This window comes from Sapajus apella, unplaced genomic scaffold (genome assembly GCF_009761245.1).
Source record: "Sapajus apella isolate SASKATOON/1434 unplaced genomic scaffold, GSC_monkey_1.0 scaffold16, whole genome shotgun sequence".
NCBI classification, from domain to species: Eukaryota; Metazoa; Chordata; class Mammalia; order Primates; family Cebidae; genus Sapajus; species Sapajus apella.
The window spans coordinates 9,245,769-9,272,652 of record NW_022436956.1 but is presented as its reverse complement, the minus strand read 5'-3'; the positions used below and the strand labels follow the sequence as shown (position 1 = coordinate 9,272,652).

Sequence of the window (26,884 nt, the reverse complement as noted above, 5' to 3'; positions counted from 1 at the left end):
CTTATTAAAAAGTTTTACCCACAGGTCATACATTCTTCAATGTTTTCTTCAAAAATATTTTCATTTTGTCTTTCATATTTAGATCTTTATTCCACTGAGAATTTATCCTTTATACAATGTGAGATACTGAGTTTCACTTTTACTACATGTTGATAACCAATTATCCCACATCAAAATGTGAAATGGATCTCCTCCCATGCTGATCAGCAATGCCGGCTCGGTCAAGCCCTTATATGCAAATGTCTTTCTGAAAGTCTCCATCTTATTCCAAGAGTCTATTTTTCTGCACCAATGTAAGTATTTCTTAATTACTACAGATATTTTAGATGTTTAAGGCAAGTCTCCCATATTCTTTTTCTTTTTTAGAGTGTTTTTGCCACTCTTGGGCCTTGGATTATCCACATAAATTTTAGAATCAGTTTGTCAAGGTCCTCAAAATATTACAATGGGACTTCAATTAGAATTGCATGAATCCACAGAAAATTTTTAGAAAGACCAGATATAATACCCAATACTGATATTGAGGAACTGGTATATCTTCCTACCTAACTGCCTGTGCTTTACTGCTATAATATTTAAAAAGTGGTTTTTAAATTATACTTTCTGTTCGTTGCTGGTCTACAGAAAGGCAACTGATTCTTGTTCACTGGTCTTCATCCAGCCACCTTGCTAAATGTTATTATTTCTCATAATAGGACATATAACAGTCATAATAACAGGTAGCAAACTATTTGGGATAGTCTATTTGACAATCATATCAGTTGTAAATTAACAACAATCTGGGTTCTTTCCTTCTTTTTCTTTTCATGTCTTTCTGCACTGGTTAGGATCTCCAGTAAGAGATTTTCAAAGGGAGTGCTTCTTACATTTCACCACTAAATGCAATGTTTTCCTGTAAGTCCTTGTTAGACACTCTTTACCAAGTCAAGAAAGTTCAACTCTATTTCTACTTTTCTAAGTATCTAACATGGACACTTAATTATGTCCAATGTTTTTCCATCTCTAGTGAGAGAATCATATTGCTTTCCTCCTTTATTCAATAAATGGGGTTAATGAAACTCTAAATTTTCAAGTGGATTCCTGGGATAACTGTTTAGCCATGACGTATTTTCTTTTTTACGCTGCCCTAGCTTGCTAATATATTATTTAGGGTTTTTATACCGATGTTCATAAATGAGATTGGCCTTTAATTTTCCTTTCTTGCACCATCTTATTGTGATTCTAGAATCAAGGCTGGAGACTTTCCATCTTTTCCTCTTCTCTGAAACAGTAGGCATAGGATTTGGAATGGTCTATCACTTTGAAGTTTCCTAGAACCTCCATAAAACCATCTGGCCTCATATTTTCTTTGTGGGAAGACTTTTAACTCCTAATTCAACTTCTTTCATAGGTGTAGGACTATTCCAGTTTATTTATTTTCAGTCAGCATTGCTAAGTTACATTTTTCCTCAGAATTTGTCCATTTGTCTTTATTATAAATTTTTATCATAAAAGTTAACATAATCTTATCTTTAATTGCTGTAAGACTTGTATTTATAGCCCCCTTTTATTCCTGTTATTTGTAGCCCCTTTATTTTCTTTGGATCATTATCCCCAAAGATGTATCCATTTTATTAGACTTTACAAAGGTCTAACTTCTATCTTTATTGATCCTATTTTACCTTTGTTTTCTAATTAATTAATTTCTGCCCTGATTTTTATGGCCTCTTTTCCTTTCTTTGAATCTATTCTGTTATCCTTTTACTTCACTCAGTAGTTTTCAGTCTTACTAATTTTCTTTTACAGCCACAGAAGGCTATAAATTTCCTTTTAAATTCCATTCTGGCTGTCTCTTACAAAGCTGATCTGTGGCATTTTCACTATTATCCAGTTCAAAGTATTTTAAATTTCTATTATTGATTTATTTTTTTATCCAACTATTGAGAAGTATAATTTTAAATGTCCAAATACATGCCAATTTTTACAAATTATGCTTTCATTATTAACTACAAAATAAATTATACTAATGTCAGAAAATTTGGTCCGTATTATACTGATTATCTTAAATTTAAAATATTTATAACTCACATCATAAACAATTGATTTCCCTAATCAAGAAGAAAAAAGACCAACAACCTAGTTTTTTCAATAAGCAAAAGACAAAGAACAGACAATACACAGAAATGCAAATTTAAGTGGTTAAAAAGCATGAAAAGATGCCCAACTTTCCCTGTAATGAAAGAAATATAGATTAAAAGGTTCTTTTTTTTTTTTTTAACCTACCAGATTTGCAAAGATTTTAAAAACTGACAATGCCCCATGTTAGTGAGAGTCTGAGGAAACTAGAAGAGTTATGTATTGCTGGTGGGAGTGTACATTGGTAACGATTATAGAGAGTGATTCGGAACTATCTAACAAAATTACCAACACAGATATGGTTTTATTCTGCAAGTTCATTTCTAGGAATTGCTTTTACAAATACTCACACGTGCAAAATAATCTTTGTAGAAGGGTGTTCATTACAGAACTATTTGTAATAGCAAAAGATTGAAAACAACCATCAATAAGGTACTAGGTCAAATTGTTACAACTATACAATGTACTACTAAGCAGCAATTTTTAAAAAAGGAATGAAAATACATTTTATGCACCAAATGTGAAGATATCCCAAGATGTTAAGTAAAAAATTTATGGTAAAGAATGCTACTACCATTTAGGTAAAACAAAAACAAAAACAAAACAAAAACAGATACTGTTATAAAATGCACACACATACTGTCCCTCATGTGTGAACCATTTGTATGTGCACTACATACAAGGATGCTCAAGAAACTGACAAAACGAATCACTTCTAAAGAGGGGAACTGACTTCCTAGGGAACAACAGTAAGAGAGAGATTGTACCATATAAATTTTTAAATTATGTTGAACCTGTTGAAAATTTTTAAAAAAAATTTTTTTAATGAGCTTGATTAAATAAGATTGCTTCTTCATAGATACACCTACCTGTCACAATGAACAACATTCTTGTACAGTGCTAGGGTTACTTTCTTTTAGTAAAAATAATTTCATTTTTCTTTTATTTATTTATTTTTATTTTTTAGAGACAGGGTTTCATCAGGCTGGTCTTGAACTCCTGACCTCATGATCCACCTGCCTCAGGCTCCCAAAGTGCTGGGATTACAGGCGTGAGCCACCTTGCCCAGCCTAATAATTTCATTTTTCAACACAACAAAAGCCCATCTGTAAAGTAAAATTTCTTATGACTGCATGACCTAAAAGCCTACCATTTTCAATTTCAAGTCTTCCAGTAGACTGCATAAATCCAATCCCATTATCTGCTACACACTGATACATCCCAGCATCTTCCACGGTAACCCCACTGATTCGCAGTCCATTTCCTGCAGTTAGATGCCGTGTGGAAGGATGAATAGGCTGTGCATTGTGAAACCAGGTACAGTTGGGGGCTGGGTTCCCATGAATATCACAGGCAAAGTGGACTGTGGCACCCAGAGACACTATCTGATCCTGCAGTCCTCTAGAAATAGAAGCATGTTCTGAAAATAAAACACACAAATTAAACTCTAGCCCTCAAAATGTACTTCTTAAATTATCACTCAAGTCATAAGAATCTCTCTACCAATAACCAGCTGAAACAAAGTTACATTGTTTATCCACATTCTTCTGTCTGCTGTGGCAATCAAGAAAAAAAAATAGAAATGTTCCACTAATAGGATAAACCATATGTTACTAATAAGATATAGTCTCCTTTCATAGCTGACTCCAACCACTTAACTCCCCACAACATATGATTACACATATATACAAATCATTTCTAATCCTGGGCTTCTCTTAGCATTTATTTCAGGTGATTAGTTTGAAATAAAGTAACAATATCCCTGGATTTCACACTAAACAGGAGCCAAAACAGAAGAATGTTTATTCAGAGGTTAAATTATTTTTACAGTCAATTCAACTTTGAGATTAGATGTATAACAGGCAAAACCAAAAAAAAAAAAAAAACTTCCTTTAGGGATCCTTAAAGTCACTTATTACCAAGAAAAAGTAAATCATTTATGAGAATTTGTAGAACATGTCTAAATTATGTGTGTTAATCCAGTCCTAATCACTGAATTCCAAAGCCCTCTTGTCATATACTTACGTTAATTCCACTGATGTCAACCTAAAGCAGGCCATGGTTATAAATATTATAAATACATGCAAAGGGTTTACAAAAATTTTATTCACTATTAAACCACTTTCCACCTATTTTTTTCCATGAAAATCTGTTTCAATAAAGGAATATATTTTCTGTGGCTACACGATAGTGAGTTAGGTAGCTGGTTATAAAGAAAGGAATAGCTTTGAAATAAAGTATATATAGAAATGTGAGTGGAAATAATGCAATGTTATCACCTAGGCACTGGTAAAAGCGTCCAGAAAAAGAAAATTAAATTAAATAGATTGATTTCTTTTTGAGATGACATTTTCTTTTCTGAGACAGGGTCTGGCTCTGTCACCCAGACTGGAGTGTGATGGCATGATCTCAGCTCATTGCAACCTCCACCTCCCGGGTTCAAACCACCCACCCACCTCAGCCTCCCAAGTAGCTGAGACTACAAGTCTGTGGCACCATACCCGGCTAATTTTTGTATTTTTGGTAGAGATGGAGTTTCACCATGTTGCCCAAGATGTTCTCAAACTCCTAGGCTCAAGTATTCCACCCTCCTCAGCCTCCCAAAGTGCTGAGGTTATAGGTGTGAGCTTCCATCCCTGGCCCGACATTTTATGATCAGTACTCTTAGTTACTACTGCTGGATTCTACACACAGACACAGGCTACATTCTTCCATTCTCCTGATTTCCAGTTTTTTCCTCCATGTTATGAAGAAGGGAGAACAATCTCTGTATTACATAACTAGGTTGGGAGTGCGGTTTTCAAGAACATTCCATGCAAAATGCTCTATGCCACCCAGAAAAATGGCCTAATTCAGCAGTCCATTATAAAAATGAAACTTGTTCTGGCTAGGGTATAGATATTTCTAGATATTCCCTATTTCAATTTCACAAATAGATCTTTCCATCACATTCAGTGAGACCAGAAAAATGGCTTCATTTGGAAAAAATTAAAAACTAACTGCTTACCAAGTACATTAACCATGTAAGTCACATATTTTACATCTCCGGACTTGTTTTCCACCATGCAGGAATAGTTTCCGGAGTCCTCTGGGTCAATGCTATCTGTGGCAAGATGAGAATACAGCCTTCTCCAGTTGGTTCCTGGTGCAATGTCCTGCCCGTCCTTTAGCCAATACACTTGAGGAGCCGGGACCCCACTCACCACACACTCCAAGGTTACGGGGCTACGAGAAAGAACAGCTAATGCCTGTGAATGGGTGGGGTGAAGAATGTGAAAATCATCTGAAGAAGGACCTGGAAAAGGAAAGGAGATGAGAGATGATTAGTAAGTATTCACTTCTAATGCCTTGCTTAGCAAAGCTGAGGGCACCACCATGTTCCCATGAATTCTTAATACTACAAGGTCCTATCTGGCAGTTAAATCCTTTTCAGTTGAGGATTAAAATGTTTTGTGGTCCTTTAGGGCTAATTCTGAACTGGGAGTTTGAAAATGCAGAATGCCCAACACGTTCAGAAGCCATATCTTTATCGTACCCTGACTATTGGTGCTACCTCAACCCAACCATCATAACCTAAAAATCAACGGTGATTTTCATTATATCTGAAAGAAAGAGAACAGACATATCTCTTTTTTTCCCAAAATTCACAGACACCAATTTAATTACCACTACTATAAAGTTGTATCTCCTTTATTTCTTCTTGTTTGAGCAAAGGGCAACATTCTCCACATGTATTCACTCTGTCACCTTGGCTAAAATTCAAAATTCCCCTCTGTAAGTTACATTTTTAAAGCATGTACAACACTCTTCTATAAGGCATTAATGTATCTACTTTTTTTTTTTTTTTGAGACAGAGTCTCACTCTGTCACCCAGGCTGGAGTGCAGTGGTGTGATCTCAGCTCACTGCAACCTCCACCTCCCACGTTCAAGTAATTCTCCTGCCTCAGCCTCCTGAGTAGCTTGGATTACAGGTGCGCATCACCATGTCCGGCTAATTTTTGTATTTTTAGTAGAGACGAGGTTTTGCCATGTTGGTCAGGCTGGGTCTCAAACTCCTGACCTCAGGTGATCCACCCACCTCAGCCTTCCAAAGTGCTGAGATTACAGACATGAGCCACCACGCCCGGACTGTATTTACTTTTTTGGTAAGACTTTTTATGATAAACAAACAGGATTTGAAAAAAAAAAATGAACTATCATTGCCCAACTTTTTATGAGGACTCTTCCTCTTCCAGTTACCATTATTGTCCCAAATACTTACGACTCACAAGGAGCTTTCGGCCAATAGGTTCAACTTTTAATTCATGTGTGACAGGATTATAAGCTGCACATTTGTATGATCCCTTGTCCTCTAAGGATACATTCAAAATCTGAAGATTTCCTGATGGAAGGATTAAGTAATTCTCTGAGGAAGGAAGGGAGTGCAGTTAGGCCTCTCCCTTTATGAAGGGCACCACAGCACAACTAAAACTCACAAAGTTTGATCGTTATGCTTTATTCCATCTTATTTTATTTTATTTTAGAGATGGGGTCTCACTCTGTCACCCACACTGGAGTACAGTGGCATAGGTATGGCTTGCTACAGCCTGTAACTCCTAGACTCAAGCGATCCACCTAAGCCTCCCCAGTAGCTGAGACTACAGGTGCATGCCACCACACCCGGTTAATTTTTAAATATTTTGTAGAGATGGGGTCTCACTATATTGTCCAGGCTAGTCTTGAACACCTGGCTTCAAGTGACCTTCCTGCCTCAGCCTCCCAAAGTGCTGGGATTATAGGCATGATCCAGCAGCTAAGTTTAGACATGAGATTAGCAGCAAAGTGGCAATCACGGAAAATTTATTAAATGAAGGAAAGGGAAAGTCAAGGCAGAGTAGAAAAAAAAAAAGTCAATACAACTAGCATAGCAAATCAAACCCAGCAGAAGCATTTTAACGACGGTGAATCTCAAAGCACGTGAAACAGACTTCGACTTTGGCAAACCTCTACCTATAGCACTGGTCACACAGTGTTCCTGCACTGCCTAGTCATTCATTTCTTTTCCCCACAAATACATATTAAAAGGCTACTTTCTGCCAACAATGGCCAGGAACAAGTGCTACAGCAAGGAAGAGAGCAGATAAAAAGCCCTGCACACATGTAGCCGGGGTATGGGGAGGTCAGAGAAAAAGACATACAATAATAAACTAACAAAAACATGAATAACACCTTATCAGGTGTGATCAATTCTATGAAGAAAAGCAAAACTAAATAAAGGGGACAGAGAGCACCAGGTATATCATTTTAGACGGAACCACGAGGACGGTCTTCTCCAAGGAAATGAAATCTGATGGGGGTCCAGGAGCTGAGCGAGTGAGCCCTCAGGGTACGGGGCCGTAATTATTTGTATATTGTAACCGTAATTATTTGTATATTGTAACCTTTTATTTTAGTCCTCTCCACTCACGCCTTCTGGTATCCACAGTTCATCCCCAGCATATGGAGCTTAGGAGCAGGTTATTTAATGAACATTTGTTGTGTGTGTGCCCCAGGCTTTTCACAAAAGCTCTCACCTGTGGAATGTTTCAGCCATTTTCCCCGGATTTTATAGCGCACCTCAGCTTTGGGGTTACTCTCTGGTACCCTGCAGCCAATGAAACCAGCACTTTTTTCTTCTGCTGTAATAACATGCTTTGTGGATGAACCAAAATCACCAAGAACTGAAATAAATAAGAAAACAAATAAATAAATGCAAATTTGAATTTTTTTCCCAAAGGAAGTTTAAAAATTAGAAACAATATCTGCAGCATGGTCTTTTGTGGCAGCTGACTCCAGTCCAGAGGGCTGCATGATCTTTTCATCTCAGAAAGCAGTTGGGGCAAGCTACTCAGGAGGCTGAGGTGGAAGGATTGCTTGAGCCCGGAAGGCTGAAGCTGCAATGAGTCAAGATTGCACCACTGCATTCCAGCCTGGGTAACAGAGTAAGACCTTGTCACCAAAAAAAAAAAAAAAAAGAAGTGGCCGGGGCAGAGGTGCATGGTTGAAGGATAAGACCTAAGTCATGCAACCCTTTTTCATAGGTCAATGCTTCTAGGGAACTAGAATAAATACAAACTACTCCTAAGACATCTAGAACTATAAAACGTAATTATTCCCATTCGGTCAAGATCAGTCTTTTTCAACCCAGTCCCTCATCAAAACTTACTTTCCCTATCGATCTTTAATCTGTTTGTAGCTATTCACACTGCAATAAAATGATTTCTGGAATGAACCTAGGACATCAAAAAAATAAGGCAGGATATCATTTAGATTATATGAATCTACTAACTCGGTCTCAACTCCTCTGTTTTAGTTCACTACAGATGGAGCCTGCAGGGAAGAACTCTTTATGATCTCCAGTGCTCAAAGCACTCAGCAGCCTGCCACAAGGAATTCAGCCTTCCACTGTGTGTCTTACAAGCTGTCCATGGGTCACAGCTCTACAAAAACATTTACTCTTCTCAGTTATGACAAACTTACTACTCCTGGGGAATCCAGATTTGTTCTGTAAATAGGGGTGCCCTTACAAAGACGTTTTCCATTACTGGAAGCCATCACCGTTTGAAAGGCAGATGGCTCAAACTTACTAAGAAAAACCATGCATTCCAGATTTTCTGTAAGTTCAATACTCAACATTCCTTGCTTTACAGTTACTTTTTTCCTGCTTTTTAACCATCGTTTCAATTAAATAAATTAAAATCACTCAGTAATCAAGGCAAATAAAACAATTAGATGTAAAAAGAAAGACAAAGGACTCCAGGAAATAACTAAGTGCCAGAGTAGACAATGGCTTTTGTTATTATTGATATTATGGACTTCCAAGTACTCACAAAGAAATAGTTCAGAATTCATATTAGAAAAGCGTCCTTCCCTGGAAAAGCTGCAGAGATTATAAAAAAAACAAAAACAAAAACAAAAAACTGTCCTAACTGTGTCACTTTAAAAAGTCATTTCCATATCACTGTTGCCGATTACATTAGGCTATGCTTGCAGAGGTCTAAGTGCACTTCCCCAAGTTATCCTCACAGCAAGAGTCAAGGCTGAGATAGGAACTCCCATGTGCCTTACACCAAAGCCTTTCCCTTCTTCAGAAACGCAAGCACTAACAGTAATTTCAAGAAAACCCACACATAACAGTGACACAATTAAACTCACCTGCCGCAGATACTGTTGCTGAGCCACTCACAACGGCACCGATGCTATTGTTGGCCAGGCACTGGTAGTAACCCAAAAGGGAGGAGTTAAGAGAAAGAATTGTCAAAGTCCCCTGATGAATCTTAACATGTTCCACGTTTCCATCCAATTTTTTTCCATTATGCAACCATGAGATATGAGTGGTCACAGGTTTAGCAGAACAATGTAGTACCACAGGTCCACCAAGTTTCTGGACGGTAGAGAGTGGCTCAGAAGTAAAATAAGGTGCCAGGTCTAGAAGGGAATATTCCCCATATGCAAAGAAAGCAGGGGAGATAAGAGGAGAGAGAGAGAAGGTGACATTAAACACACTTCATCTGAATCTTTATAACTAAAGGCAATCTCTTATTTTATATACTTTATGGTTCTTGAGATGGTTGCAAAGTTCCTGCAAAATTCTTATAAGCCTATTTATTGGAAGTGAAAAAGGGCAACATGTTGGCCTAGGACTTAACAATTAGGGTACAAAAGACAAGAATGCTGATGATATAATCAGATACAATACCAATCCTATTAATAAGAAGTAACAAAGTGCAGGCTGGGTCCCGGGGCTCCTGCCTATAATCCCAGCACTTTGGGAGGCCAAAGCGGGTGAATCCTCGAGCTCAGGAGTTCAAGACCAACCTGGGCAACATGGCAAAACCCTTCTCTACAAAAAATACAAAAATTAGCCAACGTGGTGGTGTATGCCTGCAGCTCTAACTACTCCAGAAACTGGGGTGGAAGGACTGCTTGAGCCAAGGAGGTGGAGGCTGCAGTGAGCCATGACTTCACCACTGCACTACAACCTGGGTGACAGAGGGAGACCCTGTCTCAAAAAAAAAAAAAGAAAGAAAGAAGGAAATAGTAAACTACTCTTTCAATAAAGTGACTTGGAAGAATTGGAAGTTAAGAACCTGAAAAAGTGAAGATGACTTTCCAAATAACAAGAATTCTCCCCTATTTTACCAACAGGATTCAATTTACGAGAGCAAGTTATTCTACAAATTAAGACTACGATACTTCCTTACTACTTCCCTTCAATATAAAATAACGTTTAAGTTTTAAAAAAACAAAAATAGAAAGTTAAGAAGCCATAACTGAAATACAAAGGCTATCCTTTCTTAAATATAAGGCTTAGTATTTTTATCTGGCATTTGAAATGGTTTTGTATGTTATTTCTATTACTCCCAGAACTTGGGAAGGCAGGGGTCTTCTTGCACTAAAGTATCCATACAGATCCTTCTGTTCCAACCCAAAAGTGGGAAGGGGGAAGAAATATTTGTTAATTTGGAGGAATAAAAATACTTAAAAGAAAAAAATCAATAAATTGCTGAATCTACTTCTATGGAATATTTAATCAGAGATGAAGATTAGAGGAAGTATATTTATTGGCTGAATCTGGGTTGGTTGTTTAGCAAAACAGAAATAAAACCACAAAATCAATTTTTTCCTTACCAAATCTAATACAGCTAGCTATACAGTATTTTTAGCAGATATTAAAAATAAATAGTACTCAATGAATAAACATCACTATATTTGTATATACTTATATATTCGTCTTTACATAAGTCTCAAATAAAAAGAAATGCATATGAGCCATTATTAGGCATGGGGCTTACATACACATTTAACAACAAACACATTTATACTTTTCAGTAACCCAAAAAGGTAGACAAGAAATTAGGCAAGGTCATATGAGAAAGCAGCAGACCTGGGAATTGAACCAAGTTCTCTCACTCCCAGTTGAACATAGTATCGTGCTGATTCTAAAACTTCTCTTTGGTACATGTAGTCAGTATTTTATTTCTGCTCTTTCCAAATTCAGATAGTAATATATCTCCTTATTGAAAAAAGTATGATTGGAAAATATGCATTTTTTTGAAAACAAAAGGAACGAATTACAAGGGACAGGAAGAAATGCGAATGCCCAAAGCACTACTAAGAGATCCTTAAATTGCTTTATTTATCAGGTTTTTAAATCATGTTGTTGGTCAAACCAATCTTAGAAACATCTTTAGATACCATTACCACCAAGCATTGAAGTACGAATTTATTTTTTATAGAAGTAAGACAAGTAAAGGCCAAACCACCCCACCCCGCAATTCTACTCTTACCTGAACTCACAGAAGAGCACAGAACTGTAAGTGTAGCATACAGCAGTGTACATAAGGGTCCAAGATCCGGATGCATAGCGCCAGATGACAGAAGCAGGCAGGACAGGCTTCCACAGCAAACCCAGGCTGTGGTTCACTAAAAAACATTAAAAAAGAAAAATGAAAAAAAATGTAAACCATTAAAATCTTTCATCTGAGCAGCTGGAGCTATGAGCATGACAGCAGCCATCTATTTTGAAAGCTCTGTGTAGAGTATGTCAAATACTAGGCACTAAAAGATCCAGGTCTTTCCAATTCACAAGCTGATCTCTAGACACTAGAGCTAGAAGTTTTGCTCATTCTTCCAAGGTACAGGTATTGATCGACTTACGACCTATGCGACTTACGACCTATGCAACTTACGACCATTCGACTTTACGACCACAATCGCTAGCCACGACTGCTCTGTGTCTGGCAGTGCAAACGTTGCCCAGCTGGGCATACGACAGTGCGGACCAGCTTCCGGCAGCACTACCATCTCCGCGTGCACATAGCCTACTCAACTTACGGCCAAATCGTGTTACGGCCGGTCCGTCGGAACCAATTGTGGTCGTAAGTGGAGCACTGCTGTACTAGGATACCTCTTACTACACAGAATGAATCACTCCAAATGGATACATTCAGCTGCCTATAGTGCATTTCTATTTACACATCTCACAAACATATAAAACTCAACGAAACCAACATGTATTCCTCCTCCATATCCCCCAAAATAGCAACTATAAGGAAAACAACGAAATAATGGCTAACACGTATGTAATATTTATTTACTATGTGCCAGACACCATCTTAGTGCTTTAATATATGACTTTAATCTTCACAACAACCTTGTGAGATAGGTCCTACTGGTTTTCGTCCCTTTTCTTCAGATGGAGGACTCCTGGCTCATGGATTGGTCAAGCACGAAGAATATCAATGTCAGGCCTGTGTTGGGATTGGGATTGTCACTATTGTGAGAGAGATAAGCCAAGAAAAGGACAGTAATGGATGAAGCCTGAGAGGAAGGCTGGGCCAGATCACATCCAGCTTTGAAGGCCATAGTAAAGACTGTGGGGTTTATTCCAAAGGCAATAGCAAACCCTTAGAGAACATAGAGAAGGAGAATGATGTAATTTTATTTACGTTTTAAAAGATCACTTGGCCAGACACTGTGGCTCATGCCTGTAATCCCAGCACTTTGGGAGGCCAACGTGGGCGGATCACAAGGTCAGGAGATCAAGATCATCCTGGCTAACACAGTGGAACCCCATCTCTACTAAAAATACAAAAAATTAGACAGGTGTGGTGGCACAGGCCTATAATCTCAACTACTTGGGAGGCTGAGGCAGTAGAGTCTCTTGAACCTGGGAGGTAGAGGTTGCAGTGAGCCAAGATCATACCACAGCACTCCAGCCTGGGAGACAGAGCAAGCCTCTGTCTCCCAAAAAAAAAAAAAATCATTGGCTGGTGAAGAGTAGACTAAAGTGGAAAAGGGAGATCAAGCAGGACATACTGTAATCACCCTGGAGACAGATGAGGACACAGTGGTTAGAGCAGTGAGTCAACCGCGGAGGTGGTAAAAAGTATTTGGATTCAGAATATATTATAAAGGTAAACCCAATAGGATGTGCCAAAGGCTTGGATATACTGTGGGATAGAGATATGTGAAGGATAACTCTTGGGTTTTGATGACAAAAAAATAAAATAAATAATAGCCCTGTTTACTGAAATAGGGAAGACTAGAGAAGGAGAGGCAGAAGAAAGGGTTCATCACTGGTTCTGTTTTGGCCAAGCTAAGTTTGAGCTATCTATTAGACATCCAAGTACTACTGTCAACAGTGGCATGTATGAGTGTGGGGCTGTGTGAAGACGTCAGAGATGGAAATATAGACGTTAAACGTATGAATGCCTTGGCACCAGATGATCTCTCTCTAAGGAAAATACGTTTAGAGGACTGAGGAAAGGAGAAGAGAAGAGAAGAGATAGAACAGAAGAGCTTTGGAATACTCCAACCTTTAGAGACTGGAAGTAGCCAAGGATACTCAGCAGAGGTAGTCAATGAAATAGAAAGAAATCTATTTGTCCAGGGAGAACATGAGAAATATTTCTAGGCTGGGCACGGTGGCTCACATCTGGAAGCCCAGCACTTTGGGAAGCTGAGGCAGGCAGATCACTTGAGGTCAGGAGTTCAAAACCAGCCTGGTCAACATGATGAAATCCTGTTTCTACTAAAAAAAAAAAAAAAAAAAAAAAAAAAAAATTAGCTGGATGTGGGGGCACGCACCTGTAATCCCAGCTACTTGGGAGGCTGAGGTAGGGGAATCGCCTGAACCCAGAAGGTAGAGGTTGCAATGACCCAGGCTGTGCCACTGCACTCCAGGCTGGGCAAAAGAGCCAGGCTCTGTCTTAAAAAAAAATAAAAAGAAATTTAAAAAAATTTTAAAAAGAAATATTTCTGGAAGAAGAAACATCGATGAGAAGCAGAGTAAGATGAGACACCATCAGAAAGGCCTACTGAAGGTCACTGGTGATACTGACAAGAGTGGTTTCAGTGGAGAAAAGAAAAAAGCATGATGTTGGTTGGGTTCAGGACAGAATGGGAAGAGAGGAAACGGAAAGCAGGCAGACACTTCCTTCCAGGGTTTTGCTATACGAGGGCAGCAAAAAAAACAGGGAGAATTGCTGAAGACAAATGGTAGTCAAGGAATGGTTTGTTTGTGGCGTGTGTTTGTGTTTTACTATAGAGATAGTATAGCACATTTGCTAAAACTAAAAAAGTTTCACGAAACCCAGCACTGGCAAGAATGTGGGTAAAAATCATTATCCTATATTGCTGGTGGAAACAAAATCAGTTCATACTTTTTGGACGTAGTTTGCTATTTCTATCAAAAATCAGTCATGCAACAAACACTTACTGAATGCTTATCATATGCTAAGGCTATCCTAGGAAGTGGGGATTGAGCAGTTTAAAATGTATATATAAAAATACGTAACACAGGGCCGGGCGCGGTGGCTCAAGCCTGTAATCCCAGCACTTTGGGAGGCCGAGGCGGGTGGATCACGAGGTCAAGAGATAGAGGCCATCCTGGTCAACATGGTGAAACCCCATCTCTACTAAAAATACAAAAAATTAGCTGGGCATGGTGGCGCGTGCCTGTAATCCCAGCTACTTAGGAGGCTGAGGCAGGAGAATTGCCTGAACCCAGGAGGCGGAGGTTGCAGTGAGCCGAGATCGCGCCATTGCACTCCAGCCTGGGTAACATGAGTGAAACTCCATCTCAAAAAAAAAAAAAAAAAAAAAGTTACACAGACAAAAATGTATACCAGATATTCAAGTAGGAGAGATGAACAATATAAAAGATAAATAAATAAAACTAGTAAAATCAAAAATGTCCATGCCATTCTCCAGATATGGCCAATTCTTTCTCTTCTGTGCTACCTCTACACCTTGGACATGTGTAACCACTGCACTCAATACTCTCTTATATAACTTATCTGGTGACACAGCTATGACCTCTTTGAAGGCAAGAATGACATCATATTTAGCTTTGCATAGCAGAGAGTAGGTATTTCAAAAATGTTTCTTGAAATGAAAGGATTATATTAATATAATGCAATTCTAAGAAGTATCTTAAGGAATAGTGTTTAATAAGAACTGCCATCTCATCTGAATTTAGTATATTCTAGCTATATTGTTTATTCCTTCACTCATTTATTCATTCATATATATAATTTTAAAAATCAACAAAAAATATAGTAAGTGCCTACTATATGCCAGGCGCTATGCAAGACTAGGCATACGAGGGCATATCTGCAAATCCTGCCCCATGTTCCTGCTTAGCCAGAGCTAGACACTGGACCTATGACTACTGAATACAAAAAAATCTAATGACAGTGCTACATTAATGACATTTATAAATGAGACTTTTACATGCATTTTCATTTATGCAAAGAAAGTTTAATACTAACCATTAATAAAGTTAGGTAGTAATACAAAGGAAGGCAATTTAAGTATAGTTTTTAATAAATCAAATAGTATCCTCCAGAATCTGCTCACTTTCTCTATGCCAGGTACTCCAAAATCTAAAAGGTCCAAACTCAAGTTTCTCTAGCTCATGGGTATCAGGTTATGAATCTGCTTTTCCAGTTTTTTCTTGCTGACCTATTTTAAAAAGTGGGAGAGGGCCTGTTGGCACCACTCATCGGCAGAGGAGTCCAGCTGTGTGAAAACTTTTTTGGTTTATTTGAATTCTCACTTGGTTCAAGGGTAAGAACTGACACACCACTGGAAAGCAGTCAAGGCAAAGTAAACATTCAAATAACTTGTTAACAGGGGACACTTTCCTGAGAGAACAAGGACAAGAATGATTGTTTCTTCCTTTTGCCAAATCTTCCAACTATTTATTTATTAAAAAGCAGTGAAACAAATTTCAGAGTCAACTTTAACCCTAGTGCGTGACCTACTGAGTTACTTTATAGCTGTCCTTGAAAGTTTCACAGTTCATCACAGCTACCTAAATATTATCACACAGGAATCTTCTTTATTAAGTCTATCTTTCTATTGTGTTACTGTTTAAATGCTCTCAGTTGATTTTGGAAGTTGGAAAGAGCCTATGGCCATAAAAGGCATTTAAATATGTGTTGGCTTGATTTATATTTATTCAAGGCAAGCCTGCTCCGTTTGTTAAAGAACTGTGATAATGACAACAAGGAGTTGGATTCTGCTGTTTTATGGAGTTGGGTAGCTTGACATTACAGTCAACAGCCAGCGACAGCACCCCAGACCCAACCTCACAAATAAACATTACTGACTACACAGAGGTTAGATACGTAGAAATCACAGTATACCCATTAGCACTATTGGAAAATCTTTCAATGCTACGTCATTTTCAAAAGTACTATCTTTATCATGAAATAAATCTTTAATATAAGTGTTATGACTATTAAGTTATTAGAAAACCAAATATATACGTAATTTATTTATATGTGTGTGCATATATACATGCAAGCGTGTGTGTGTGTGTGTGTGTGTGTGTTTATGTGGGTATTTAAGTTCCCCTACATTGCTCTGGCAAATAAACGCAATTTTGTTTGACAAAGTTTACCATAACTAAACAAGGTTTCTGTTATCTTATTCACAAGTCAGTGGCCTTAATGTGTATGTCATTTTTCTCACCAATAGAAATTGACCTAGGCAAGGGAGACAATGACCCTAATTTCCTCTACATAGTTGTTATTCCATCCTCCTTACCTTTTCTTTCAATCTGAAAATAATGACCAGCAGAGAAAAAAATCCATGATAAGAACAACCATCCCACTCTCTACCACCCACACCATGCATAATATGGGCTCGTTACCACCCCAAGGGTGCTTCACTTCCGTTCTAGCGAACATAACATTCAAATCTCCTCATGTAAAAATTAAAAACAGAACTGTGATTTAAAACATGTCAGAGAGAATAGAGTTCTGATTGAAATCACACTGCCTTTTTTTGGTTTTTTACTTCAACGTTTCTTTCATTTTGAATTTTTTTTAAAGCACTCCAATGTTGTCAAAATAATGCCTGGTGATATTTTAAACAAACTATTCAAGTTTTCTTTGCATATTTTATATGTCGGTTTTAGAAGTAAAGAATTGCTAAGTTTCTACAAATAGTCAAAAAAAAATCTTACACATTCAATATAATAACACATCAATATTTTGATATGTTTCCTTCTCAGTTTTTTCATATATGTGGTATGCCGTTTTTACATAATTGTGATCATACATGTTATAGCTTTAAATGCTTTATTAATTAATATGATTATTCCTTATTAAAATTCTTTTTTTTTTTTTTTTTTTGAGATGGAATCTTGCTTTGTTGCCCAGGCTGGAGTCCAGTGGCGTGATCTTGGCTCACTGCAGCCTCGGCCTCCCAGGTTCAAGCAACTCTCTGCCTCAGCCTCCCAAGTAGCTAGGATTACAGGTGCACGCCACTACATCGGGTAAATTTTTATATTTTTAGTAGAGACGGGGTTTTGCCACATTAGCCAGGCTGGTCTCAAACTCCTGGCCTCAAGTGATCAACCCGCCTTAGCCTCCCAAAGTGAGTGTGTGTGTGTGTGTGTGTGTGTGTGTATGTGTGTATATTTAAGGATTACAGGCATGAGCCACCACCTCCGGCCCTTATTAAAATTCTTCATAAACAAGACTCTTAACAGCTGCAGTCACTCTATTGTATAGATGTCCTGTATTTTAGTCTACTTAACCATTCTCTTTTGGATAATTAGGCTACATTTTTATATGTGTGTGTATATATGTATTTTGTTGCTATTCTAGCTAGCTATGAAGATTTTGTCTGTAAATCTTAAACCACTCTTCTAATTATGCCCTTAGGACACTTTTAGGAGTAGAATTACTGGATTAGGGAGTACAAACATTTTCAAGACTCTTAATACATACTGTCAAGTTGTGTTCCAAAGAGAACGCCCCAGTAGCCAACCCTGTCCCTCACAACCAAAATCAGCACATGAAGGTAACTCCCCATCACCGGCATATGGTTTAGATCCTCACACTGCGGTAAGCAAAGTATGGCCATAAATCATGACTTTGAGTAATTAACTAAAATGCTTGCTAAAGCATAAAGCAACTTTCACTCTTGAATCTATTAGGGATTTTTCAAAAACAATATTCTAAAGTTACATAAAAGTAGCTGGAAAAAGAATGAAAGGCATGGACAATGCAAGTCATATTTATCAAACGCGTCAATCCGAGAACTTCCAATGACAACAAAATTTCTGCTTTTTACCCACAATCTATTATATAGAATAAGGAATTACTGTTGTTACACTGTGTGGCTTTAACTCATTACACATATTTCTCAAAATAAATTTGTATCCAAAAACTGCTGAAACTTTAGGGGAATATTTGCTGAGAGTCAAAACAGTAAATTGCCATTCATTTCAAAACCATGTTCTCCCTTTCCTACTGCTTTTCTTGTCCATATAAAATATATATACCTCTATTTCACTAATCTACTAGAGGTAATAAAATAAGTGAAGGGACTAGACTTTGAATATGATTCCTTCTGTGAAAAACAGAAGTGTTAGGCTCATGGAACCCAGTGGTCTCAGATGGAATTAACATAACCACAATATAGTTCTTCCATCTCCTTCATATCTTCATATAAGCTAGTGGCCAACATAATTCCATTCTTCTCACTGACATTCTGAGTGGCTTTGTCTGAGAAGATGCTTAGTGGTTGCTTTGCTCTCAGGAAAGCACCTGGTAGTAGCCTTTCCAGAAAAAGATTGTAGAACATGCACACACACAAACACACAAAAAGCAGCTATGAGTAGTAAAACCATTAAACCACCTACAAATCAGAACAATTTGCTCCTCAATGCTATAAAAACCTTTGGAGACTCCCCAGTCTCATATGGCATGAGTACTGCTCCCAAAGTCCAAACGCCACTAAACAACAGCTGGTGTTTCCTAAATTATAGGGCTTTCTTTAAGCCTTTCTCCCACGTCCACATAGAAGGTAATCTGTCATATAAGCTGTACTTTATATGCCTTTCCAAGCTTAGAGCATTTCTGTGGGCAGAGGGAAGCTAAACATATACCTCATCTTAGAATAAGAAAGGAAATACTTTCCTAACGTTTACTTAACTTATTGTTCAGGTTGTGAACTTATTGCTTTTATAACCCCTTTTCAACATGCTGCCAGAATAATCCTTTGGGAAAAGTCTTTCCTGAATTTCTAGATTTGATTACTTTGTTTTTGAAGCAACGCCTTTGCTTTCACAAGGACGATTAAGGCTGTCTTTCTGAATCATTCCTCTCCCCAGCCTCCTATCCCAAACTTTCTTGTAGTTTTCTTTCATGCTTAGGAAACAACTGATTAATCTGTGAACAAAAGCTTGGCTTTGAGATCAGTATAGTTCTTCAAAATAGGAAATTATTTAAGTTAGATTCCCTTTTTAAAAAGGAATATTATTCTGTATGAAACGTGGTAATTTCCTTTTTAAAAACAATGATTGATCCCTATTTTCAATCTATTTCAAAATATGCTATTGATCAAATAAGAAAAAATTATTTTCAGAACAACAAAGAAAAACTAAAAACATCTAAACTAAACATGTCTACTTAAAAATTCTTGATTTTTAAGAATGGGTGTCGTGGCACGCGCCTGTAATCCCAGCACTTTGGCAGGCCAAGGGGGCGGATCACAAGTCAAGCCCCCTCGACTTTGCCAACATGGTGAAACCTTGTCTCTACTAAAAATACAAAAAATTAGCTGGGTGTGGTGGCACGCACCTGTAGTCCCAGCTATTCTGGAGGCTGAGGCAAGAGGATCGCTTGAACTCAGGAGGCAGAGGTTGCAGTGCGCCGAGATCATGCCTAGCTGAGATTGCACTCCAACCTAGTGACAGAGTGAGACTCTGTCTCAAAAAAAAAAAAAAAAAAAAAAAATTCTTGATTAAGTACTACCAAGATTAATGCAGTGCAATTTCAATTACAGAAGTCAAAGGCAGTATACACTTTTTTTTAACCCATTGGACTATCTTGACCTTAACTACAGGCAACTTTAAGTCTCCTGTCAGGGCCGGGAGCGGTGGCTCATGCCTGTAATCTCAGCACTTTGGGAGTCCAAGGCGGGCAGATCACCCGAGGTCAAGAGTTTGAGACCAGCCTGACCAACATGGAGACACCCCGTCTCTACTAAAAATACAAAATTAGCTGGGCGTGGTGGGACATGCCGGTAATCCCAGCTACTCAGGAGGCTGAGGCAGGAGAATTGCTTGAAATTGGGAAGCAGAGGTTGCAGTAAGCTGAGATCATGCCACTGCACTCCAGCCTGGGTGACAGAGAGAAACTCTGTCTCAAAATTAACAATAATAATAATAATTAAATTAAAAAATAAATCTGTCAGTTTTCTTCATTCTGAATATTAATTTAACTAAGATGCTAACATCATTTCCTACACAAACTTCTCAAAGAACTCTACTTTTTAAAGTATTCATTCGATCAATCCATTTAATACAAAGAACATCAACTCTGGGCAAGAACCTATGAGGGGTACAAAGATGAGGAAGGCATAATAATTCCTGAACTTAAGGAAACTGCTCAACTGAGAAAGAAGGGCATGAACATAATTATCTCCAGAATAAAGAAAAAAGTCTTAAGTGCAATAAGAGAGTAAAAAGTATTGAAAGAGTTCAAAGCAGAGGAATTCATCTTTTATTCAGTAAATACCTGGTGCATGCTTACTATACATCAGGCACTGAGCTATCCTGGGAACTCAACCATGAATAAAAGAGTCATAGCGTCTGCCTGCATGAGGCTTACCACAAGGTGTGGAAAGGTGACAAGTAAGGAAAACATTAAAATACAGACTCATCTAACATAGGAATGGCTCAGATAGCAATTTTTTGTTGCAATGACTCTTAGAAAATTATTCCACTTTTTAAAAAAAGCATCATTTTATTCAGTATCACAACTTTTTCAATCAAAAACTAAAGGAAAATACTCTAAAAAGTGAAACTCTGATATTATAGCTTCAGGTCAAGCTGCACGCCCAATTTCTAGGATGCCACAGTTTTAGACTTTACACCACAACATGTAGAAAAAATTGAATTGCATGCTGTTTGGATGACCCCAAACATTGTGCTTTGTGTTCAGATGCCAAGTGAGGGGAGGACAGTGAGCACTCTACTAATCTTCTATGAGATTCTAGTAATCAGTGAGATTCTACTAATCTTCTCTCTGCAGTGTGTGTGCACCATTTTCGTGAGTTGTAAAACACTCCTGTGTTGGGCTTTTGTTTTGCCATAAGGTGATTTGGGGTGTTTTTTTTTTAAATGCAGTTTGAATGCAAAATAACTACGAGCCTTAAGAAGACTTCCAGCGTCCAAAAATCCATTTCCTGACTCTACACCACCTTGAAGGAATTCCTCACCATTCCTCTTTCACCAGCATCAAGGCTTCTCTACCTCCTTTGACAAGCATAATAAACTCAGTGCATTTTATTTAAGAACAAACTGGTTTTATTTAAAGTACCTTTTACCATCTCTACAATGTGCTTTCACTGCTCCATTGATATATTTTTCTATCTGTGAAAACTGGCTCTCTTGGATTGGGACAGAACATATCATGAATTTAACCATGAAAAGCAATGGACATGCTTTTCACCAAAAGGCAGAATTTTTAGGAAATAAAGGTTTTCAGAGATTAAAGCAGTTACGTGAGAAAGGAACAGGTAAGCAAGAGAGTAAAGCAAATACAGGTGCTCCCCAGGAAAAAGAGAAAGCTCACTTAACCTAGATTTGAACTTGGAGAGGTGAAGACTTCTCAGAGGAAACAATAACTAGGTGAGATGAGATGGATACGTTTGGGGGATGGAGTAGAGGAAGGGAGGAAGAGAAGGAAGGGAAGTATTCCAAGCAGAAGGAACAGTGTGTTTGCTGAATCACAGTAAGGAGGTCTGGGCTGGAGAATACAGTAAGAGAAGGATAGGACACAGTGAGGGGAAAGCTACTTCGGTGAGCAGAAACAAGAGTGTAAAGAACAATATAAATCACGTGAAGGTGTTTGGCTTTTATTCTGAGACGAGGGTGTTAAAGGCTTTTAAGCAGGCAAGGACATGACCAGACCCGCGCCTTTGAAAAATTACTGACACTGCAATGTGGAAAATGGCTGATGACAAGAGAAGTGAGAAAGCTATTGTGAAAGATATGGGGACTTGTACCGGAGAAATATCATGGGATACATTTGAAAGGTTTTTAAAACAATTTTAAGACATGATCATATTTAAAAGATGTAAGAAGCCAGGAGCAGTGGCATACACCACTAATCCCAGCACTTTGGGAGGCAAAGGTGGGTGGATCACTTGAGCACAGGAATTCCAAGACCAGCCTGGGCAACATTGGGAGATCCCACCTCTATCAAAAATACAAAAATTATCCAGGTGTGGTGGTGTGCACCTGTAGTCCCAGCTACTCAGGAGGATGAGGTGGGAGGATTGCTTGAGCCCAGGAGGTTGAGGCTGCAGTTATGATTGCACCACTGTACTCCAGCCTGCGTGACCAAATGAGGTCCTGTGATCAACAGGACTTGGATAATGAATGAGTTGGACTGGAAAAGAATAGACCACTAGGACCTAGGACATCTTTGGGATCCATTCATCTATCCACTTCTCTGTTTCCCCACTGAAGGAATCAAGGCTGCTATCCAGACTTCTGACTTAGACGAGTGAGTGGATGATGTGCATTGACTGAGATGGGAAATGTGTAAGGAGCAGCAAGGACTTCTGCAGTCTGCTGCTGCTGTTTAAGGTGGCGGAGAGAATGGAGAGCAGCGTCTGAAGGTGTGGAGATAATGAGATGAGCTGGACGTAAGTGGGGTTCTAACGAAGGCTGGTCAGGCAAGCAGAAAGTCTGAAGATCTTGAGAGATTTGGGTCGCAGATGACACTATGGGGGTGCAATAGCAGACACAAAGAACTATGGCTCAGGCTGAAATCCTACAACTACCACGCTTGAAGGGGTAGAACTCCTCATTCAAAATAAACCACACTATCGATACTACTAATGAAAAGTTTTGAAAACAATAAAGGAAAAGACAGAAATAATATTCCAGGGATGGAATCAAACACTCAGACTTTTCTAAAACAGAGTTTCTTAATGTGATTAAATATCACATTTCATATTGTTGTACCTTTCCAACGTACTACAGTGTAGGGTGGTCAGACACATTCCTTAACCGTTGACTCCTTCATGCTTACTAAAGGCTTTGATTAGGGACAGACTTCATGCTGTCCACAGGGAGTCTCCAAAATGAGAGTAACAGCTGGCATACATCTTCCGTGATTCTACGGGGAGGAAAGGAGAGACAAAGTGCTCTGCTAAATCTGGTTGCAACAAACATACTATCTAATAGCATGCTGCTCTCTGGGGCTTATGGGGGTTCTTTTATTAGAAACTGGAAAATTTCTTAAAGAAGTCATGTGCAATTAACAACGATGTAACTTGTGACCTTGCCACATGGCTCCCAGTCCATATGACACACACAGATCTTATCAAAGTAAAGCTGCAGCATCTCAGACACCTAGGTCCACTGTCAATCACTGGGAGTGCTCTCATCCTGCAAGGATGAAGCCCCGTGGGTTTGAAATGCAGCTTTCCATAATACTCACTTTATAAGCACTTATTAATGATCATGCAATCATTCAGATTGACTTAAGAAAAAAAAAAAGTTCACACCTACAGACTTCACAACCCTTCCCCCACTCCTCTCAAGTCTCAGTCGAGTCAGCCAAGCATACAAACGATCCTGCTGCCTGCAAAAGCATTTCCTTTCACTGTGGACTGCCAAAAGTAGAGGAAGAAAATGGAAGTGACTTAGAGTTATGGCACCAAAAAAGGCCAAATGAGCAAAGAAATAATCAACTCCACATGAGCCACTTCAGCTCCAACACAATGAAAAGGGCCCAGGACGAACCCCAGGAAAGTCACCAAGATCAAGGGTCACATGCAGAAAAAGGCCACAGTGAGGGCCTGCCAGCTGCAATAGGAATCAATGTGGTCCTAATTACACACCGAAGGAGAGGGGGCAAGAGCTCAGTTAGGTTCTATTCACAACATTTGTGCGTTAAAAAAAAAAAAAAAAGTCAAGTGTTCCTGTTCCACTCTCTTTCTAAGAGACTATTTCTTCCTGCCCTTAGAGCACAGGAAGCCAAGAATTGTGAAGACAGTTCTGGCATCCACAGTGAGCTGTTCAGGAGCATTATAAATGTTTAAAAGCATAGCTGCATACAAATGGTGAAATTCTAAAAAGCAATGCAAGAGAGATTATTAAAAAGACAAAATACAGAAAATTTCAAGGGGATTATTTTGCAAGTCCCATGGAGTCAACACTTGCCACAAATCCAACACTTGGTAGATTTTCAAGTTTGTCACTGGAATTGGCTTCATGGGAAAAAATAACTGTTATGGTAACCACAAAACAAATGCTAAAAGCACCATTTTAAAGTTTGCTAAGAACTAGCTATTGCAAAGATGCAGACAGACATTTGACTAACCTCTGATGGAGAATGAGGAGGAGGAGGAATATGGAAACATTTGAAAAACAGCTCCATATAAGTGTTAGGTAATATAATTAATATAGTTGTTAATAGGTCCAGCGCTTTGCTTAGACCTTACTGACTTATGCACTGGACTAACCTAAGCACAAGAGTTTCCCTGGCAGTTACAAAACACTCACCGTCAAGGGGTTTGGCTTAGATTCCGTTTTCATAACATGAAAAAAATCCTCAAGGAAAAACTCATTTCCATGAAGTGTATTATTCTAATACACACAGTCAAGCATTGGAAAGGCAGATAAGAAAAAACAGAAATCTTGGAAAAGGATCTTTGCTGCAAATAAACTTGAATCAATGCTGGTTGAACACTTGGTCTCCGCCACAATGACTTTTACATTATCTTACTGTCGAGTTATGAGTTTCCTCGAGACCTAGAACATACTAATACTAGTTTCCAAGTACCTTATTCTATCTGTAAACTTGGCTATATAAAATAATGGAAGAAATCTAGATTTCTTGTAAGTCCCTGCTTTGTTCAAACTGGTAACGGGAATTAGGTCAGACAGAGCTTCATGAAAGCTGTCATCCTACCATGGAAGAGAGGCTGTGCACTGATAAAGGGGTTCTTCGAGCACATTCATAAGCTGACATACTAGTCAATCACAGGTTACTATGTAGTTAGTATGTAATTGGTGCCAATTGACTGACAAGTCTAAAATTAAGTAAAAGTACACAGTGGCCTCTACCAGGAAAACTTGCACCCTAGAAAACTTTAAATCAGTGCCAGGCAGTTAAAACCAAAGTAGTAATCAGGATACAATGCCCTGATGAACTAGAAAATAGAAAAACAAATCAATTAGGATCACAATATCTTTGTAAACATAACACAACACAGCATGAAGTTATAGTCCAACTGGAAAAGTCCAAGAAATGACCTTTGGCATCGGGTCCAGCCTGACTATCAAAAATAAAGCAAAGTTTGCTGGAACAACTCTGCTAGGCCACACATGCACGAAGCGGCAGCGGCTAGACTGTAACATAACACCAGGCAACAGCAACCAGGACAGTCAAAGAAATAATTCACAGACACCAATACAGAAAAGGTACATACATATAAATATACACATGTATACATACTACTAAAAAACACAGCAGCAGAAAGACTCAACCTGGAACACAGATAAACTAATTTCAATGATGCTTCTCTGTGCAAAATGTAATCCCTTATTATTTTCACTGTAAATGTATAAAGCAGGCATGAATATCATTCTCATTATGATTACATCTGATTTTTAAACACATACAGTCTTAACTCTAACATTATGACCCAATTTATTCATTAATGACTACTTCCAAAAAAACAAGAACATCAAATACTTTCTTTAATGTACTACATACAACCAATAAAGGTAATTCCAAAAGAACTCCAAATTTCTTGGCACAATAACAGCAACAGGAGGTTAAATATGCAGTTTCCCAAGGTAAATGACTTCTTTAAAGAAACAATTCTCATGTATAAGTTTTGGCATACTCCTTAAAGCTTTTGCATTATACTATACTCATATTTCACCGTTACACAATAATAGATCTTATGTTTGCAGAATACACTTTACCTGTATACACCCTTGTAGGCCTCACTCTTCTTTGAAGGACTTGTCATCGTTTACTTCTGTGCACAACATGAAGGTTTCTTTCCTTTTTAGTGAGTTTTCTTAAAACTTACAACTTTATTTTGTTTTTGTTTTTGAGACAGGGTCCCACTCTGCTGCCCAGACTGGAGTGCAGTCGTGTGATCATGGCTCACTGCAACCTCTGCCTCCTGGGCTTAAGTGATCCTCTCACCTTAACCTCCCAAGTGTCTGGGATCACAGACACAAGCTACCATGCCTAGCTAATTCTTTTACTTTTTGTAGAGACAGAGTCTCACCATGTTGCCCAGGATGTTCTTAAACTCCTGGCCTCAACTGATCCAGCTGCCTCAGCCTTCCAAAGTGCTGAGATTACAGGCATGTGAGCCACTGTGCTCAGCCTACAACTTTATTATTTATATAATGTCATATAACTAAGTTGGGTCTGCAGGTTATAAGAATGCTGAAGAGGCCAGGCGCGGTGGCTCAAGCCTGTAATCCCAGCACTTTGGGAGGCCGAGGCGGGTGGATCACGAGGTCAAGAGATCGAGACCATCCTGGTCAACATGGTGAAACCCCGTCTCTACTAAAAATACAAAACATTAGCTGGGCATGGTGGCGCATGCCTGTAATCTCAGCTACTCAGGAGGTTGAGGCAGGAGAATTGCCTGAACCCAGGAGGCGGAGGTTGCGGTGAGCCGAGATCGCGCCATTGCACTCCAGCCTGGGTAACAAGAGTGAAACTCCGTCTCAAA

At 38.6% G+C, this 26,884-nt stretch overlaps 1 protein-coding gene across 3 annotated transcripts in view; it reads right to left on the bottom strand.

Annotated features, from left to right (window-relative positions):
- The window catches only part of CDON (cell adhesion associated, oncogene regulated), a 99,821-nt gene that overhangs the window by 48,386 nt on the left and 24,551 nt on the right, over positions 1-26,884 (bottom strand). For all 3 annotated transcript variants that reach the window (XM_032285020.1, XM_032285022.1, XM_032285021.1), the window contains exons 2-7: positions 11,425-11,560; positions 9,290-9,562; positions 7,669-7,815; positions 6,378-6,521; positions 5,123-5,410; positions 3,266-3,535 (exon numbers count right to left, since the gene is read on the bottom strand). In XM_032285020.1, coding sequence (XP_032140911.1) covers positions 3,266-3,535; positions 5,123-5,410; positions 6,378-6,521; positions 7,669-7,815; positions 9,290-9,562; positions 11,425-11,500 — 1,198 coding nt within the window. In that variant the 5' untranslated portion in view covers positions 11,501-11,560. The remainder of the gene's footprint in view (positions 1-3,265; positions 3,536-5,122; positions 5,411-6,377; positions 6,522-7,668; positions 7,816-9,289; positions 9,563-11,424; positions 11,561-26,884) is intronic.